The following is a 15,415-nucleotide window of genomic DNA, read 5'->3' as shown; positions in this document are numbered from 1 at the left end:
GTAGACCTACTCTGGGAGATTATGAACGTTTCTTCCATCTAGACGTGCCGAATTAGATTCACTGCTATATCAATCAACACACTCAAATTGGTTAAAATAAACAATTGTAAATTGTAATTTTGAGATTAAGATTTTTTATTGTTAAACTATTTACTTGCTCCTTACAGTTCTTGCTTTAAGTTTTAGTTCTTATACAAGAATACTGTACCTTTTTAGTCTTCATACAGTTTTTTTTTTTAGTTTTACACTTTGTGTAAGGATTAAAATGTAGACAATAATAAGCACTAAATGAATGGTTTAACCTCTAAAGAAGTAACTTGAGTGGAGTAGTCTTTTTAAATAACTAAACGGTATTTACTCTTCTTTGAGCTTAAAGCACTTGCTTTTTGCTAATTATTTAAAAAGGGAAATCAGAAGGTTTTCGATATCACCTTCAGAATCAATAGGTATGCTGTGTGCTCAATAACTATGGAATAAGAAACAACATTCTTTAACCCTGAATGAACATTCTTTGACCCTGAATGTTTCATTCGTATACGATTTGTAAATTTTTGTCCATTTGGTGTGTCATCTGTAACTTTGCTTATAATAGTAACGGGCAAGTAGTTAAATTAGCCGATATTGGTCTAGTGTCGGTCATATTATTCATTTAATCTCCTAGGGATGATTATATTCGTGATTTCTGAACGTGTTTAGGCAATTTTAGATATCCATTTAGTCGTAACACGAAAATTAACTTCATTAAAGAAAGCGTAATATGATGGATGATATATTTTTTGAGAATCATTAGACTTGTGAGCGTTCTCGATAGTATTAAACTTTATGCATCACCAAAACCATTCGGTTTACAATTGAATCAATTTACTTTCGAATTTGACAAAAAAAGTTATTGAGTAAATACAAAGGAAAGAATAAGTGCCGGGGGAAAACACTTTGTCACAAGTACTTCAGAAAGCAGAGTTGTGATATTAGATACTTTGATTCAGTAATACTCTTTAAGTAAAATTGTATTGCGAATGAAGACGTGTCAAAAACATGAGATAGCTAGCAATTAGCATGTTCCGTTTTTAATGGTATTTCTACCTTCTTCATCACTCCTTGGCAACAGCTGTCGGTTTTTAAAGATCCTGGTTTTGCTTTTTGGATTTTGATTGAACTAAAACTTGACCATTCTATGTATATACCACCACACCTTAAATATCAATCTGCTTCCATTCCTCACTTCTCACTCCTTGTAACAAATATTGAAGCAACACCTTGAGACAAGTGGAGGATCAGGTTCACGTTGGAAAATGAGAACACCTTATACACTCTCCCATTTTCTGCTACTGCTTATTTTCTCTGGTATTAATCTCCCTCTTTAGTCTCTTTCACTAAGATAGTGAAAACATAGTAGAATTGTTTATGATTGTAGATTGCTAAATGCTATCGATATACATAGTAGAATGCTAATTGCTAAACGCATTCTCTCCTATTGCAAGAAACTTATTAGAAATTACAAAATTTTTACTGGTCCTATTTCTATACAAGAGTCTTATAATTTTTTAATTTTTAATAAATTTTAACTGATAACTAATAATGCGTTAGAATGAATATGTTTGAAAGAATGTTTTTAGCACTCTTGTAGAATTATAAGTTGTTTTTTTGGTTAACCAAAAATGAAAGGTAAACATTTTGTTTAGCACTAAGAATGCAAAAGGTGTACCAATTTTTGTTGAGTGCACAAGTTGCAAGTGCATTGTTCCTTCGTTTTCTTTCTTTTATTTAATTTCCCTTTCTTATTCTAATAGTGATGAAATAATTCATTGAACACTATTCAATTTTCCGAGAGCAGCCGGATTAGCCTCTGATTTTGTAGTGCAAGGGCGTGCTCACGGGGTGAAGATCCCAGAACATTGGTGCCACAAGATGATCCATTTAAGCAATTGTGAGTTGCAGAAATGCTTTCAAGAGTGCTCTAAACAACCATATGGCATTGGAGATTGCAAGGACTCCACTTGCTTCTGCACATACTATTGTAAAGAACCCCCACTATAATTTTGTTTTTCTTTCTCTTTCACATGCTTTAATTTTGTGCTTCTTATCTGTGCCTTACAATACACGACTTGTCAAATAACATTTGATACTCAGTTTATTAATAATTAGACACCAAAAATAACATTTGACTTATCTGTGCCTTATGAAACTAGAAAGCGCACCTAGTATATCAAACGTGACTGAACATCTAGCATTATCAATTAGATTAATCTCCCATAATAATCTCTGATATGAAAAGGCTACAAAGGGTTTCAGAATTAATAAGCATCAGAATATAAATGAAAAAGAGAAAAAAATGTGGACCTAAATAGTCGTTCAAGTTTTTTTTTTTAAAGGATAAATATTTTAGTTCAAGTTATTAAGTTTGGTACAGAGCCATGAACAAACTTGTGTCAATGGACTATATTTTTTTCTTTTTCTTTCCCATATCTATATGTTGAATTGGTTACATACTTCCTGCTCTTCCGATGAATTGTTGTGAGGCTGGGTGACCTCAAAGGAGCAATACCAGCATTGGGTCAAAGATTAGTCGAAGTCCAACCGATCAAATTATGAAATTGAAAATTGACTCGTACTAAATCAAAATCCGATCAAATTATGAATGTTTGGTCTATTTTTTTTCTCTTGAAAGTTACTTTGAAATTAAAAGATAAATATTTAAAATGAAGTTGTAGCTGTTTGACAATTTTAGCTTTTTTTGTTAAAAAAAACTGAAAATTCTATTTCATTGTCCTACATCAATTAGTTTAGGATGAGAATGAGATAAACTTTAAGATATATAGTTTATTTTTTATAAAATTGCACTTTTGGTTCCCCAGTTTATCTCTAATTTTGGATTTGGTCCTCCAATTTTATAAATCCTTATAAAATTGGTCTTGAAAGTCCGATTTGGACATTGACCATTAACCCCAGACGTTAACTGTCACGTGTCAATGTCACGTGTGACTGTCATGTGTCAATGTCACGTATCAACGTCTGAGTGGTTCCCTATAAAGACTTCATTTTTTATAGGTAAAATTACACTTTTGGTCTCCCAGTTTTACTCCAATTTTAATTTTCGTTCCCTTATAATTTAATTCACACATTTGGTTCCGAGTTTTATAAATCCCTTTATAAATTTAGCCAAATTTCATTACTGGAGAAGTTGTATTTCAAATTTTAAACAAAAATACTATTGTCATACATAGGCCACTTAAGCAGTCGTATACACATAATATCGCATGGGGGAGCAAAAAAAGAAAGAAAAAAAAGGAGTTATTACAGAACCTGTTAAAGTAAGAGATCTGAAAATTTTAGATTCAGCTTGGGATTCATGCACGACTTTCCCAAATTGAACAACCTCGAAAGTGGGAGAGAGATAGAGTGATTTTTTTTCTAGTTTTCAAGTGAGTGAAAAACTTGCAATGAAAAAGAAGTGCAATATTTATCAAGATCTACCATGTCTCTAGCACCAGTGGCTAAACCATTCAAAAGACCAATTTTGCAGAAACAATTTATAAAGGGATTTATAAAACTAGGGGACCAAATGTGTGAATTAAACTATAGGGGGACCAAAATCGAAATTGGAGTAAAATTGAGAGACAAAAAGTACAATTTTATCTACAAAAAATGAAGCCTTTACGGGAACCACTCAGATGTTGACACATGACATTGACGCGTGACAGTCACACTTGGCATTGATACATGACAGTCAACGTCTGAGGTTAACGGTCGACGTTTAAATCGGACTTCTAGGACCAATTTTGCAAGGATTTATAAAATTGGGGGACCAAATCCGTAATTGGAGATAAAGTAAGGGACTAATTTTGTAATTTTGCTTTTATTTTTAAAAAACTACTTTTAGTTTTTTTAAATCTACACCCTTCCTAAAAAAAAAATAACCAAAAAATTCAATGAGGCTAAACAGCCTCTTCTTTATCCCTTCTGATTTTAAAACCTTTGCTTTGCTTAATGACTGTTTTCACTAAAATATGTTGCTCGAATTATTTTAAATAATAAACACTTATAGTTGCTCGAATTAAAATATGTTGTTCTTCAAGGCAAAAGGGGACGAATAAGTTCGAATCAGTTAAGTTTATTTTCCTTCATGGTTAGGTATTTATAATATTGTCTCTGTGTTTGAATTGATACTGAAAATCCGTTTTTTTATTAATGAAAAAAGGCACCTGCCGTTGTTTATTTCAATTCAATTGCAACAGGGATCATTTCATGCATTTGATTCCCTTCCGTTATATCTTTATTTTTTCACAATTCTGCATTTTCCTAAATTCATCTTGATTCATGTTTCGCGTGAATGATTTTTTTTTTTTTGTTTAAAAAGAAAAAGAGTGAGACAAGTCCCATGATTGAATCTGAATTTGTTATGGCGTTCGTCACAGGGATAAGAAGAATATACGAGTGAGAGGGAGTTTTGGGGAGACAGGAAAAAGGACAAAGAGAATAAGAGAGAACGTGTCTCTTGCATTAATTTGTTTATGTTAAAATAAGCGCGATTAGTTTTCATTTGTCTAAGATTTACTTATTTATAGTTGTTTGTAGGGTGATAATTGTAAATGTAGTATTGTTTATATTAAAATGCATATTATCCTAAACAAAGATAAGAAGATATGGAAGACATCATAATTAGAAAAAAGAAAAAATATTATATACCGATCATAATGTATAAAATTTTGTATTATCATTCAATAGTATTTTATCATAAAATTATTAACTTTTATAGTAATTATAAAAATATTTTGTTAAGATTTTAGGAAATCACTTTACAGGAGAGCAAATTACTAAAAATTACAATTAAAAATCATGACGTATTCAATTCTTTACACTAAACTCATCTAAAGGCCATTGAAGTTACTTTACAAAACGAAGTAAAATAGTATGAAAAGTTATGGAGTCGTCGTGTTACTGCAATTAAACAATGTGATATGGGACCACTTGTGTTGATGGAGATTGAAAGACCATTTATTTCATAAGCTCTACTAGCTTCTTCTTATATATATATATAGCTTAATAGGCTCTACTAGTTGATGCTTCTAAAAATCTTTTTCTTCTCAAAAATAATATTTTTTTTCTTTTGTTTTTTTTTTTTTTGTCGAGAGAAATAATAATTCTTTGGAACATTTTTTTGATGAAAATAATTCCTTAGAACTTGTACAGCTAATAAAAATGGATTTGGAAGACTATTATTACAGGATAATGTTATTTAATACAAATTAATTTGATGATGTCTCTTACCAAACTTCCTAGAAGAATAATGGACATTGGTCAACTTTCTTTTATATTTCTTTTTCTTTTCTTCCCCATTTTCATCAATAACTTTCACTTAATAGTTTGTATTTATAAATAAAATATAAAATTGAATTTGAACAAAGATCACTTAGAGTTGTTAAAATGGATCAGATTTATTGGACTCAACCCATATTGACTTGCCTACTTGATGATTAAGATCAATTTGACTCATCTATTGACCTAACATGGATTAGTGAGTTAAATGAGTTAATTCACCTAAAAATTTAAAAAATTAACAGAAAATCATTTTTTAAAAAATCCGACAAAAATAAATACATTTATGGTTGTATTTGCTCGTAATTTTCATTATTTTGGCAATTCCAATTTAAAAAAAATATTTTTTTAGAAAAAAAATCATTGCAAATTCAACAAGTCAAATATTTCTCTGACAAAAATATTTCATGATCATAAAAAAAAAAAAATCTATAAATCATTACAAGTCACTAGATTTTTTTTAAGTCTACTTTTCAGACTATGGGGAATTTGCAAAAAATATTAGCCCAACCCAATCTAAACTTGTGATGGGTCAAGCTTTTTCATTGCGCTGACCTATAAACTAATACCATAGATTTAGTTCGGTGTATACTATCATTCTAAGTATGTCAACTGCCAATAAATACTATTAACATACAATATATTATGCTTTGTAATTCTGACGATTGGGCTTTTATGTTTAGACACTTCTTGGCTAAAATTGAGTTTTATTAATACAAGTCAAGTGGTAACAAAGTGTTCTTAAGATAAAAAAATATTATTTAAATAATGTTTAAGAAATTAAAAAAAATTATTAGAATGGATAAAGTTATATTTTTTTTTATTTTCTAACCAATACTTTAAGAATACTGGTTATAAAACCCTTGATATATGGAAAATGATATTTGGTACACGTGCTGATTCATCGGACACAGAGGAACATGTGTTTTCTATTAAAAGATACTTTTCTATACTTTTTAATTAATATTTATTTTAAAAAAATAACAACCGTTCATACATGCATTCGTGTGTTTCGTGCTAGCTGCACCTCGTGCAAAATAGCATTGCTCTTAATATATTTATCTATTGGCTTTTCCAAAAAAGAACTACCAATAAATACTATTGTTAATATTACTCTAAGGATTACTCGAGGCCTTCAAACAAATTTGGAAAGATAACACTGGGAAATTGGTTACCATTTCTTCTCCTGAGCCAATATAAGAAAATCATATGTTGTACATAAATTAGTTACCTTTGAAGTCTTCGATGCAAGTTTTATAACATGAAGCATAATACTACTATCATTCAAAAACATATTCAAATAATGAGGAGCACACGTTAACCAAAAAATAATTTCATATTTTTCAAGCATTAATTTTTTGGCAATCACATAATTAGCCACATTTTTTATCCGAAATTAGCCACATTATGTGTTATCAAATTTTCAACCCATTAATTATTTTCAAGAAATTATATTACATAACATCATAATATCCTTGACAACATTTGAGGCATATTAATAGATTTAACAAATTTTTTACATGTATGAAAATAAATTTATACTAATATTAAATTGCATTTAGTTTTAATAAACTAAATAGCACCCATCAATAATAACTTAAAAATACAATGATCGATTGTTAATGTTAAATATAAAACTAGGTGGCTTTAGCTAATAAATATACAAGAAATAACAGAGAATTCTAATTAACATAAAATCCACCAGTAATCACAAGCTTTTAGGTGGATTTGACTTTTAAAGTTGTGACATAATGATGAATTGCCATTTTTATTTATTTTGTCAAATAGAAAAAATAAAGACGTAATTTACAAAGGGTGGCTTTGGCTTTTAAAGTTGTAACATGGTGTTTCATTGTCATTCTTTTAGTTATTTTACCAATTTTAAGTATAAATAACAAAATCTTTACAAATGGAATTCACTATCGTGCATCTCGTGCTCATACATAATTTATTCGCTTGATTCATTGTTCCTATTTATGTTTAAATTAAATTAGTATTTCATGTAGCAATATTCCCAATATCTAATATACATATTGTACTCTCTTGATTCATTAATATCCATGCAAAATTTAATAACAAAGATAATGATATCAACCGACTTAGGTATTTAAAATTTCATGCAAGGAAAGATTCATGAATTGAAAGACTAAAACATGATCATCATAGGAAGCCAATAACTTGTGCACAAAACCAAATAACTATCACAATGTCATAAGCAAACTTAGGTTAAGGCAATGACAAAAGATTGACCAAAATGACTTGTTTGTCAAATGATAGAGGCCGGCTGCCTTTTAGGGAAACAAAGGTTAGGTTATAATTCAAAATCTTTTTTAAAAAAAAATAATAAAATGACATGGTTTGCCAATTCTGTTACTGTTTCTACCGATTTTGAATCAGTTCAGTGTATTATTTCTCAATTGTTTGCTGTTTTGGTTTCCAAGGTTGGAAGGCAATATGTTAGTTCACTAATTGAATAACATGTTTTAGTCCAATTTTCACATCCATGCTGACAATACAATAACAAAAATAAAGCAAAAACCCTAGATAAAATAGTAAACACTCATGTATCAGCCAGCATCTATTGTCTGGACCTATTATAAAAAGCAATACACATACTTAACTATTAACCTTATGCTTCGAGTTTGGATTGAAAAAAGGTTTCGCACCAACAGGATGGGGACCACAACCAATATTCAAAGGGGAAGAAAAAACATTTTGCAACACCAAGACACAAGCAGGATGCTTCACTTCTTCAAAGACTCACTCAATTTCTTCTTCAAATTACAAGGAATCACAATCTCAATACCAAACCACTCTTATTTGTCTTGTGAGTTTGATTATTATTTTATCATTAAACAGAATGTTTTTAAGTTAGTAGTTGAATTTTCTGACAAAAAAAAAGTTTATAATTGGAATGACTAAACTTATAATTGTCATAAGTTAGTCACTTAGTACTTATTCAAGCATCTAAACAGTAAACACGTGGAATAATTTTACCATGTCATATATGGTGACATGTGATTTAATCTTATACTTCATTAATTAACAAAAAGTGAATCCCATGAATTGATATCAACTACCAAAAATAAAATATATTTTTCATAAAATTATTTTAAAAGAAATAAAAACACATTTAATCTTATATTTTTTTATAAATATAAATTTTCAAATTAAAAAAGACGATATAAATTAAAAGAACAACACTAACCATCCAACCTTTTTCAATTCCAATATAGATCGATGTCGACAACATAAATGACGTTAAATTTGTTGGTATAATTATATACAAGAATTTCATTATATCAACAGAATTCCCGTAAAATCATGTCATTGGTTAAATTCGTGTAGCATGATTAGTGACATTGATACATCCTACCTTAATTATTTAAAGAGTCGTGACTCACAATTTATGCACAAGCACAACCAAACACACTTTAACTTCACAAAAAAGTTATTTCACTTTAAGCAGTTACAGTTAAAAATATTACTACTTATCCAAATCAGTAAATTAAAAAAGAAGGAAGATGATGTGAACCAAAAAAAAAAGCAAGAAGAGAAAAACAAAGTGGGATCATATTCATAATATAACCCATAGATCCTCTTTCTCTCTCTTCGCAGTTCGCATCCCCAGTCACAATAATTAAAATAAAATAAAAGAAAAAGAAAAGAAGCGCAAAGGGATTACTTCCATTTCGTCTGTAAAACCCTAATATCTTCGATCCTTTATTATTTTTTCTGTTTCTCTCTCCAAAACCCAACTTTCTCTCTCAAGAACCATCAAATCTCGATCCTCCCCTCTCCCTGCAAGATCCGGTGGTGGTTCCGATTGCTCACATAGGGTTTGGTCTCGGGTCGGTCAAGGCTGGCGGGTATTTGGGTGAAGTAAATGGCGGATCCGGCCGGAATCCGGCTCCGTGAGTGGTGCAAGCGTGGTGTTGCGGCGGCGGCGTTGATAGGGTTACAGTGCGGTGACGATTGTTGCCAACAAGAGTGAAGCATGCTGAGCGTGCTGCGCGTGCACCTTCCTTCTGATATTCCCATTGTAGGCTGTGAGCTCACGCCTTACGTGCTCCTACGCCGACCTGATAAGACCGTTACCACCGATGATTTCCCGGAAACCGCCCCGTTAGACGGCCATTTCTTGCGCTACAAGTGGTTAGTATTGGTTCTCCTCTAAGTGCTGTTTGCCTATTAGGTCTTACTTTGTTATGCTTCTTAGTTAGTTGATAATCTGAGCTTCAATGGTGTGCCAATTTTGGAATTGTTTTAGTCCTTAATGCAATGCATTTGAAGCGTGTTTGCTCATAGTTTAGGTTTTTTTTTTTGTGTAAATTATTTTGCTTATTCGTTATTGTTAATTTATTTATGTCATTATTCAAAAATTGCCGTGCTAATACTGAATAGCATTAGGCAGTGATGTATGGCTTGCTTATCTTTCCATTTGTGTCCTAGTCTTTACGGTCTCAATCTGCACAAGTTTTCATTTACATATTTGAAAAAACTGTATTTGTAATGCTATGTGATATATTCCAACTTCTCAATAAATCACGGGACATTTAAATTTTTCATTCATAAGCTGCCAATGCAAGATATTGAATTTCGCTTCCACCAATATCTGTGTGGTAATAGGTATTTCAAATGTATGTAAGATTAGTCATTTGTTCAGCAAAAAGTTATTTTCACGAGTGTAAGAGAGCACAATGCATATAGGTTAATCTATCTGTTGGCGATGGCATGTCATCTCAGTTGGTTTCTTGTGCTGATGAATAGATGTTTCCTATGTATCTGGTCTAGTTATAAGGTTAGTCGTGTATTTAGTTGGTATATGCTTTGTATGTTATTCATGTTTCAGCGTGACATGTTTGGTGTTATCAGTTTTTTCACCTCTCTTTGAAGTTTGGAGTTTGGAGATTGATAGAAATATTGAAGATTTACCCTTACTGCCCTAAATATGAATAAACGTTGCAATAATTTTATTTGTGTTATGAAGTTGATTACTTGAGTAGTTGCTTGTGATAATTTTAATTATGAAAATTCCAATTTGATCCTGAATACACTCCCTTTATGTAAGTTTTCTCTTGAGCTGACACAGATCTAAATATTGAACTTTTTGCATCTATCATTTGACACTCATTTGGTCATCTTTGGAAGGTATCGTGTACAGAGTGATAAAAAGGTTGCTGTTTGTAGTGTACATCCTTCTGAGCAGGCCGCACTGCAGTGCCTAGGTTGTGTAAAGGCTAAAATACCTGTTGCCAAAAGTTATCACTGCTCTCCAAAGTGTTTTTCAGATGCATGGCAGCATCATCGTGTCTTACATGACCGTGCTGCAAGTGCAGCTAATGAAAATGGAAATGAAGAAGAAGAGTTATATGGGCGATTTAATAATTCTGGATCTGGATCTGGATCAATCAATACCAGCTTATCTTCCTCTGCATCAAGTGCTAGCTTGACAAATGGGTCTGCACCTGTGTATCCAGCAGCTGTGACGCAACGGAGTGGTGGTGAAACTTGGTTTGAAGTTGGACAATTTAAGACGTATACCCCAACAGCTGATGACATTGGACATGTCCTTAAATTCGAGTGTGCTGTAGTTGATTCAGAGACCAAACTTGCTGTAGGGCATGTAAACACTCTACTAACTTCCCGTGTCATTCCTGCTCCCTCGCCTAGCCCGCGCCGACTGATACCTGTTGATGGGATGGGACATTTGGATGCTGATGGGCGTATAACATCTTCAGGAACTTTTACTGTTCTATCATACAACATATTATCTGATGCATATGCCTCAAATGACCTATACAATTACTGCCCTTCGTGGGCTCTTTCCTGGCCATATCGCAGGCAAAATCTGTTACGAGAAATAGTTGGTTACCGTGCAGATATTATTTGTCTTCAGGAGGTACATAAATGTTGTTTTGGCTGTGATTTTGTTGGTCATTAAGCTTATTTTAATAACAGTACTGATCTTCAACTCATTTATTTTCAAGATTTTTTTAGATTTTGTATTGAATGAAAAAAATTTATTTCAATGTGGCTCTAAAGTCATGTTTAATGTTCAATATCTGATGGTTTATATAAAACCATTAATTATGGACTTTGCGACTTGAAGCAATGTTGCCACCAGTATCTCATTCTAGTATTTGCTTTTTTGAACTTTGAATTGCTACCAGTTGTGAATGAACTTAAATAATAATGACCAACATTTGCATGCTGGTGTGTGATATTCAAGTGTACCTTAGCCAGCTTGACTTAGAAATCCATTTCTTCTTCACTCATTTAACTCATTCCCTTAAGAGTGTATTCTATATTCTAATAATTTCTCTATCAGATAACATACAATCTGTTTTTCCCCAGGTTCAAAGTGATCATTATGAAGAATTTTTTTCTCCTGAACTGGACAAACATGGTTATTATGGTCTTTACAAAAAGAAAACAAATGAGGTTGTTACAGTATTCAGATTTATTATAGTTTTAGTCTCATAATTTTTAAATGTTATTTTTTTTGTTAAGCGGTTTATGGTGGGTTCACAGGTATACAATGGAAACATTAATACAATTGATGGGTGTGCAACATTTTTCCGTAGAGACAGATTTTCACATGTGAAAAAATATGAGGTTGGAAATTGTTTTATGTGTATGACAGTTCTCTTAAGTTTGTACACAACATAGAGTGATGTCTGTTTGCATGCAGGTTGAATTTAATAAGGCTGCACAGTCTTTAACAGATGCTGTGATTCCAACCACTCAGAAGAAAACTGCCTTGAATAGATTGGTTAAGGTAGCTTATTGCACCAATAATTGCATGTTACTATAATAAATGACTCTCTTATTGAAGTAGTTCTTACCAAGTTTTCTTTACATTCTTAGGATAATGTTGCACTAATAGTTGTTTTAGAAGCAAAAGTTAACAATCAGCCTGTTGATAATCCAGGGAAAAGACAGCTTCTTTGTGTGGTAAGCTCTTCTGTTTTTCTTTATTCTTTACACTTAGGTGGTATTATGTGCTCTTTCCTTCAAGGTCCATGGTGTGTAATTTATATCTACATTGTATGCCTTGTATTTTCCCACTTACCAGATTGTAGTTGCAGTATCCATTGAATGATAGGGCCTTTGCTAGCACCATGTTTCATGGGTGCCCTCTTCTTAGTTGTGCATTGTTATTAATGATTATCATTTTGTGATAAATGTTTATGGATTTTTTTCTTAAGTAGCTTTTGGTTTTGCAGATCCTGAGATTTTTGCTTTTTACATAAATTCTTAAATGTCTCATATAGGAAGGACTAAACTAGATGTGTGGTTTTCAATTTTTTTTAAATCATTATTTGAATCTTTTTAAGAAAGCTATGCAATATTTCACACCCCCCCCCCCCCCCCTCTGCCCTTTTCTTTGTTAGTTTAGGTTAAAATTACTTTTTTAGTGACATAATCTCTACTCTATTACTAACTCATTGCTTGTGGATTTTAGGCAAATACACATGTAAATGTTCACCATGATTTAAAGGATGTCAAACTGTGGCAGGTAAGTCGTTTCTTTTGCTTGTTCATATTGAACAGTGTGCTTATTTTGAACATGACAGTTATAAATTTCCCCTTCTTTTTAGGTGCACACTCTCTTGAAAGGATTGGAGAAAATTGCTGCAAGTGCAGATATTCCAATGTTGGTTTGTGGGGACTTTAATTCAATTCCAGGAAGGTCTGAGTACTTTTTTTGATTAACTTTGGATACTTTTCATCTGCAAGGGTCTTTTGTCAGTATCAATAATTTGTTTCTTAAAGTTATTTTCTTATTTGGCTGTAGTGCTCCTCATGCACTTCTTGCAATGGGGAAGGTAGATCCATCGCATCCTGATTTAGCAGTTGACCCACTTAATATATTGCGTCCTCACAGCAAGTTGGTTCACCAGTTGCCACTGGTAATATGTTAACCTTTAAAGGAATAGCTTATATATTCTGTATTCTTGCCTTAATTTTTGTTCCTGATTTTACTGGTTGTGGATTACTTTCAATTTTAGGTCAGTGCTTATTCGTCTTTTGCTAGAACGGTTGGTCTTGGATTTGAGCAGCATAAAGGGAGACTAGACAATGCAACAAATGAACCTTTATTCACAAATGTAACGAGAGATTTTATTGGCTCTCTTGATTACATATTTTACACAGGTGTGATATCTTGCAATGTTATGTCATTAATTTGATAAATTTAACATCCTGATCAATTGTTTATGAAGTGATACCTTTTGTGTTTTCAGCGGATTCATTGGTTGTGGAGTCATTGTTGGAGCTATTGGATGAGGAAAGTTTGAGGAAAGACACAGCACTTCCTTCTCCTGAATGGTCCTCTGATCATATAGCTATGTTAGCTGAGTTCCGCTGCTGCAAGAATAGATCTAGGCGTTGACTTATAAGGTACCATCATGTCTGTCCTTTCCCTTGATCAATTATTATTTAATATTCTTATTTTATGCTTGTGTTGTGTGTTAGATCAGCGACTCCTTGCATTTTCATTTTTTCTTACCAATTAATGAACAGCTTAAGGCTTATACTCTTTAGACATTTTTTGGAATTAGTTTACCTAAATGGCCAGGTGTTGTAGGTGCTTATGATTTATTGCGAAAAATGGGTTAAATTGAAAAGGATAAGGATTTTCCTGTTGTGCTATAAGGCTGGTTTTAAAGATGAAATGGATGAACGTAATAGGGAGAGATGATGAAAGTACAGGAAGTGCTCAAAAAGTTTAATTGTAGGAATCATTTTACTGATCCCAAGCATTTCATGCAATGCATGCATTAACAAAATTTTCTTTGAAAGGTTGTTTTTTGCTCTGGTATTGAAAATTTTCCATTGTCAGGCATGTTGATCTTGTTAAACTAAATAAGCTATGGGCATATGAGCTCTTAAATGAAATTTAAATGATGTGAACATTAGATGGACAATTTCATAATGTGAAGAAGGATCTGTCCTTTCATTCTTCTTTGCATGAGATTATTTACACCTGTGTCACTTTACCTTTGGCTGTATGGCTGACTGCACTTTACAGTAGTGCTGGTTGTAGTTGTACAATTATTTTTTTGTCTGCTTTGGTCTTTTGATACATATTGCTCCAGTACTGGTTCGCTTTATATATATATTGTGCCTAGGCGGTAAGATGCTTTGGTTTTCAATTGATGATGGTTCTCATTTGTATTTGTATAGGTCAGATCCAGAGGCACATACAGAAAATGGTTGAAAGAAGCTTTTGGTTGATAAGTTATTATTAAAGTGGTAGATCTTGCCTTTGTCTTTTTCCCAGGTATCTCCTTGTAGGGGAGTCCTTGCAATGATCTGCTCTGTATTATGCCACCTTTGTCTCATAGAAAAATTATGATAATGCCTTACTGATTTTCGCCCATATCTTACCCAATCTTTTTTCCCTATAAAGTGAAAATTTTCTTCGTACGTTTCCATTGGTTCAATATGTAGCAATTAATCGCCCCATTCTCAAGCCATTCCGATCTTGTGGCTAATGAGCCTTGGGCTTTAATATCTCACTACTGTAGTGATAATATTCACAGCTTAGGTTATTTTGTATCTGCTTGATCATCAGAAAGTAGACAAATTCGAAACGGTATATATTGATATTAAACAGAAAAGTGTTTATGAGAATACTACCAGTAAGAAGGGACACAGGGAGAGATTGTTGCATGGCAAGTAGAATACTTTATTTCTGTTTTTACCTCCTAATTGCTGATACGGGGACCAGACTAAATTCATTCCATGTTTTGTAAGAATATTAGCGTGTTTTCTGGGTAGAATGTGATTTAGTTGCGCTTCATTTTACGAAGTGCTTCTACAATTTAACTTTAGTGCTGAAGTGTAATTTTTTATTCTTTTGTTGTTTAATCCTAAGTTATTAAATTATTAAAAGTGTTTGGTTGTCATAATTGTCACTTAAAGAAGTATAACTTTTTTACGTTAACACGTAATCTGGAATCCATTGTTGCGCGTTTAACTAAGTTGCATTTGTATGTATATATTCTCCATACTACTACTAAACAAAAACGTCTGTCAAAAATAAAATGTAAAATTACTGATGAAACTGGAAGTTATCTATTTATCTCTA

General features: G+C 32.2%; 2 protein-coding genes across 3 annotated transcripts; both read left to right on the top strand.

The window, feature by feature from the left end:
* The first annotated feature begins 1,203 nt into the window (after positions 1-1,203).
* On the top strand, positions 1,204-2,167 carry LOC113001248 (uncharacterized). The gene is made up of 2 exons (XM_026128059.2): positions 1,204-1,344; positions 1,835-2,167. The coding sequence occupies exons 1-2, from the start codon at positions 1,293-1,295 to the stop codon at positions 2,035-2,037; spliced, it is 255 nt and encodes an 84-aa protein (XP_025983844.1). The 5' UTR covers positions 1,204-1,292; the 3' UTR covers positions 2,038-2,167.
* A 6,735-nt stretch (positions 2,168-8,902) lies between these two features.
* LOC100808935 (carbon catabolite repressor protein 4 homolog 1) lies at positions 8,903-14,704 on the top strand. Of its 2 annotated transcripts, none has more exons than XM_003521470.5 (12): positions 8,903-9,471; positions 10,468-11,218; positions 11,674-11,760; positions 11,851-11,934; positions 12,011-12,097; positions 12,187-12,273; positions 12,785-12,838; positions 12,921-13,012; positions 13,118-13,232; positions 13,332-13,476; positions 13,566-13,722; positions 14,509-14,704. In XM_003521470.5, exons 1-11 carry the CDS (start codon positions 9,314-9,316, stop codon positions 13,712-13,714), a joined length of 1,809 nt encoding a protein of 602 aa, XP_003521518.1. In that variant the 5' UTR covers positions 8,903-9,313; the 3' UTR covers positions 13,715-13,722; positions 14,509-14,704. The 2 variants fall into 2 exon arrangements, with proteins under 2 accessions (XP_003521518.1, XP_014629426.1); XM_014773940.3 differs by having other exon boundaries at positions 8,920-9,471; positions 14,514-14,704.
* Positions 14,705-15,415: the final 711 nt, after the last annotated feature.

Source organism: Glycine max, chromosome 3 (assembly GCF_000004515.6).
Source record: "Glycine max cultivar Williams 82 chromosome 3, Glycine_max_v4.0, whole genome shotgun sequence".
In the NCBI taxonomy this organism is placed as follows: Eukaryota; Viridiplantae; Streptophyta; class Magnoliopsida; order Fabales; family Fabaceae; genus Glycine; species Glycine max.
This window is presented reverse-complemented; position numbering and strand designations above follow the sequence as displayed.